Source organism: Theobroma umbraticum, unplaced genomic scaffold (assembly GCF_002168275.2).
Source record: "Theobroma umbraticum cultivar Fairchild unplaced genomic scaffold, ASM216827v3 scaffold_81.0, whole genome shotgun sequence".
In the NCBI taxonomy this organism is placed as follows: domain Eukaryota; kingdom Viridiplantae; phylum Streptophyta; class Magnoliopsida; order Malvales; family Malvaceae; genus Theobroma; species Theobroma umbraticum.
This window is the reverse complement of record NW_018397268.1, coordinates 4,859,174-4,863,687: the sequence shown is the minus strand read 5'-3', so window position 1 is coordinate 4,863,687 and position 4,514 is coordinate 4,859,174. Positions and strand designations below refer to the sequence as shown.

General features: G+C 30.6%; 1 protein-coding gene across 1 annotated transcript in view; it reads right to left on the bottom strand.

The window, feature by feature from the left end:
* Nucleotides 1-3,886: 3,886 nt before the first annotated feature.
* Nucleotides 3,887-4,514, bottom strand: part of LOC110425355 (protein PIN-LIKES 3-like) — a 2,515-nt gene continuing 1,887 nt past the window's right edge. The window contains exons 9-11 of the mRNA XM_021440250.2: nucleotides 4,503-4,514; nucleotides 4,236-4,421; nucleotides 3,887-4,139 (exon numbers count right to left, since the gene is read on the bottom strand). The exon at nucleotides 4,503-4,514 is cut by the window's right edge and continues 41 nt beyond it. Coding sequence (XP_021295925.1) covers nucleotides 4,015-4,139; nucleotides 4,236-4,421; nucleotides 4,503-4,514 — 323 coding nt within the window. The 3' untranslated portion in view covers nucleotides 3,887-4,014. The remainder of the gene's footprint in view (nucleotides 4,140-4,235; nucleotides 4,422-4,502) is intronic.

Genomic DNA, 4,514 nt, shown 5'->3' with positions numbered 1-4,514 from the left:
ACCTAAGTGGCTGCAAGTTCAGACTTTTTATAATGATTTGTTCGGACCTTTTAGAACTACCATTGATATTGCAACTGCAGGTGCACTTATGAATAAATCCATTGATGGGGTTTATGATTTGCTTCAAGAGATGGCTTCAAATAACTATCAATGGCCATTCAAAAGATTAGGTGCAAGAAAAATTGCTAGAATTCATGAATTAGATGTGATGAATACTTTATCTATAAAATTGGCTTATCTCACAAACAAAATAGATAAACTAAGTGTTAATGCTATTTAAAACCCTTTTGTGACATGTGAATTTTTTTGAGAAGTACATTCCAATGACAATTGTCCCATTTATTCTGAATCTTGTCAATTTATTGGAAATAAGCAACAGAATAATCCCTATTCCAACACTTATAATCCTGGTTGGAGCAATCATCTTAATTTCTCATGGAGTAACAACCAACAGTTTTCATAAGCATTTAAGTCAAAATTTCCTTCTAGATTTCCATCTAGAGCCTTTATGCCAGAGAAAAAGCCTTTAATGGAAGAGATGTTTATGTAATACATGACAAAGATTAATGCATTCACAAGTTGGTTAGCTTGCTAATGCTCTAAATAATAGACATCATGGCACCTTACTTATCTCTTGGCTTGTCCCCTTCCTGTAGCCACTCATGGAGTCTTGTGACTCACATGTTATTTTTTCCATTTATTTTATTGCAGATCAATGATAACATCTGATAGCAGCTAGTGTTGTGAATGCTAGAGTTTGGTCTTCATTCTTTGGTAGGTGTCTAACAGCCACTTGATGCGTATAAGGTTGATCATGTTCTACTGACAAGTTGGTCTTTTACTTTATGTTTATGTTTACAGACTATGAAAATGTTTATGTTAATGTTGCCAATATTGGGCATTTTAAATTGATAATGTTATGTATGATATTATGATGATAGCTCAAGAATCTACATGAACACCCGAGGGTGTTGTTGATAGCAAATGTTAATGTGCACTATAGCAATGCCACTTTATATATATATATATATATGTACACCAAATGCTTGAGCTTTTACAATTAAGTTGAGAAGTTCTTTAATTGTATAATGAGTTTTATGAATGTAGGCATGATGGTTTCGTGTGCAAATGGATATTATAAAATGCTTCTGCATGTAATGAGGAATTGTTTAATAAGGTTATGGTAGGAGGCTTGCTCAGGCCTAGCGGGTTATGCTTGTCTGGATTCATGCGCCAATCACGATCCCTTTAGAAAATGGGATGTGACAATAATATAAAGACTAATAGTGAGAATCTTAATCATAAGCTCTGATACCATATGAAAAAGGAAGAAAGAGAGAGGATGGTGAAGTGTGTCTTGAATCCCACATGTGTAAAAGATAGGATGGGCTTTGGGCTTATGAATATGGACTTACTTACACGTAATAGGCATGTTTTTTGAATTGAAAATATGAATCCATGACAAGTGGTATCACAGCATACTTAAACCTTATTGATGTCGAACCTCATGAGAGATACTAGGTATGGTTTGACTCCTTTGTGAATAGAAATGCCAACACATCAAAGACCTACCTACACCCAATAGGTATGTCTTTTGGGTTAGAAAAGTAGACACATGACATAGTGCATAGGAAGGAATTTTTGTTATTTTCTTAACCAAATATGAATTACAAGGTAGTTTATATACTTGTATGTTTAACATGATTACATGTCAATAAAATTAATTAATTAAGTAAAATCAATGATCAGTCAACTAAACCAACTAATTAATGGGACCATATGCTAGTCACGTGATACTCAAACATAACTACTTAACAAAACTATGCTTGTGGCAAAAACTATTTCATTATTATCTGACACGGCCTATTTTTTGGACATAACTCATGGGCCGTATATCTTTTAACGTACTTGTATATAGGAAAAAAATACTTGGTATATTTCCAAGTGTGAAAATGCACATTAACTAAAAGCAAATTTTACCAAAAGTGTGTATTAAATGAATTTATATATATAATTTCGTAACTGTCAAATAAGCTCACTAGTTATATATTTATAAAATTAATTCTTCCCATGTGGGAGTAATTGGTTTTGTCTTTTCCTTTGTCCACTAAGCCCACAAAATAAATTTTTTTAACATTAATTAACATTTTTCCACATGCCCACAACATTTTTAAGTTTATCTTATTGTTCAACGATAAGTAAAGTAGAACAAATTAATATTTCCTTTTTTTTTCTTCCACTACCAAACTTCATATAATAATTACATTTTCGGTATAAATTAAAGTTAATGTGTTAAGAAACGATATATGAAATTTTTAAAAGATTCAAAACCCAAATCCATTTAAGTAAGTTGGGTAGTGGATTGCTAATGATGGCAAAGATGTATTTAAGGTTATGAACGTTTCGAAGCCAATTGATTTATTAAATATAAAAAGAAAAATTCTCAATGGGACATTTCAATAGTTATAACTTAAAAGTTTATCTTGAATGTCAAAATTCAAATTTTAAAATGGATAGAGTGAAATTTATGAGATATGAGAAGACTATCTCTTATAAATTTGAAACCCAGTATTACATGTATAAAAAAATAAATATATAAAAAATATTTTCATAACTAAGATTTGAAATTATATAAATTTACAAAGAAAAGCCTATGCAACAAATGGCATATAGCTTATTGTTATTTCAATTAATTGAGCATCTTTGGACCCTCCTTCCTCCTAACTTTAATAAATAAAACAATTTATTTCTATATTAAAAATGAAGCACGGTATAGTTTACAAAATAAATATAGAATGTCACAAAGAAGGGAGCATGACATTGACTACTTAGGATATTGTAATATCACATGGTTTCCATGAGATCTTTCAGGAGAGTACTAGTTCAATCAATTATTAACTAAATTAATTGTAATTAAAGGTGTAATTTAATTTGACAAATATATTTGACAGTTCCACTCTAGTACTCGTATCAATTTAGGATATATGGAATAAAAAGATAAATGGAGATAAATTAATTAGTTCCCTTTAGCCTAGGGCAAAGAAAATAAACCTAAAATTAGGCAGAAAAATTACTTACGCATGATAACCTGATTGTTTCGGCAAGGAAAGAAGAAAGAATGTTTACTATTGAAGCCAATTTAACCTAATGGCCACCAATTCTCTTTGGAAAATCTTGGTACAACCTATTTTGCTTAAATAGGTTTATGGTAAAAATATTGTATATAAGGTGAAAATACTTTTTGACATTACACTTTTATTTTCATTGGCTTAATTTTAAATATTGTATATGTCAATAAATTGGCCTGCCAACTTGATTGGAATACTTTAATGTATGTACTAAACTTTAAGTTAAAAATTTCTTTTTACTGGTTTCAGAAAATTTGAAATCCAATATTCTTATTTATAAGAGTGAAGGAGATTCTTAATTAAAAAAATAAGGGAGAAATGCTCAAAAAGCATATTTGCTTTGACTGGAGGTTAATAGATATTTTAAATAAATTATAATATCACTTTTATGTTGATCAATTATGATATTGCTTTTAAATTTTAATTTATAGTAATTCTTCTAAAAGCAAAATGCAAACAACAAATAAAAATAGCAAAACATCAATCCAACGAAACTAAGTAATTAAAATTTTTAAAGTTTATCTTTTATTATATCGATGTTACTTAATAGTCATGTGTATTTTTTTATTTATTTTCTTAGTTGGTTTTAAACTTAATATTAATTTTCTATGAGTTGATTTTAGCATTTTGCTTACATCTATAATTCTTTTTTATTTGTATATATTCTAAATATAATAGGGTTTATATTATGAAAATTAAAGAAAAAGAAAATAGAATAGAAATTTAGATTGTCTCCAAGACTCGATATCTGGATCCTTCAAATATCCTAGTCATCATATATTGCTTGATACCTACTCATCATGCACTACATTCTTCATTGTGAAATATACATATATAGCCTTGTGATGTTATGTAATACTAATGGTGATAAAGTTTGGCCAACAAATCAAGCCAGAAGCCACATGAAACAGGTTGACCAAAGTGTGAGGGTGACTGCGGCTATAACATAAGTCCATAGCATAATCATAGATGTTTCACCTTGACAAAGCTGAAAATATTGTGTCATTGTACCTGCCAAAAGTTGGATTAGATCAGTGGAAATCAATTTGTTCAAAAGTGAAACCAGGATCCTAGTCAGGAATGCTGATTAGCACAAGCTTGTCATACCTACAGCCATTGCAGGCGGAACGGCGTACTGGAGCATAAGAACGAACTGATACAAGGAATCTGAGCCAACCAAGCCAAAATGGCGAGCAGCTTTAACCACACCGATCCCCGAGAGGGGCAAGAAGATGTTCCTCACTGCTATAATCCCTATAATCACACTCCGGCTTACATCTGATCCTTTTAAACCTGAATGAAATTGCAATGTTGCTTTTGACAAAATTCAAGGGCAATTACTAAAGACTTGAAAGTAGAAACTGGGAATTTCACCTATCAGAAGGT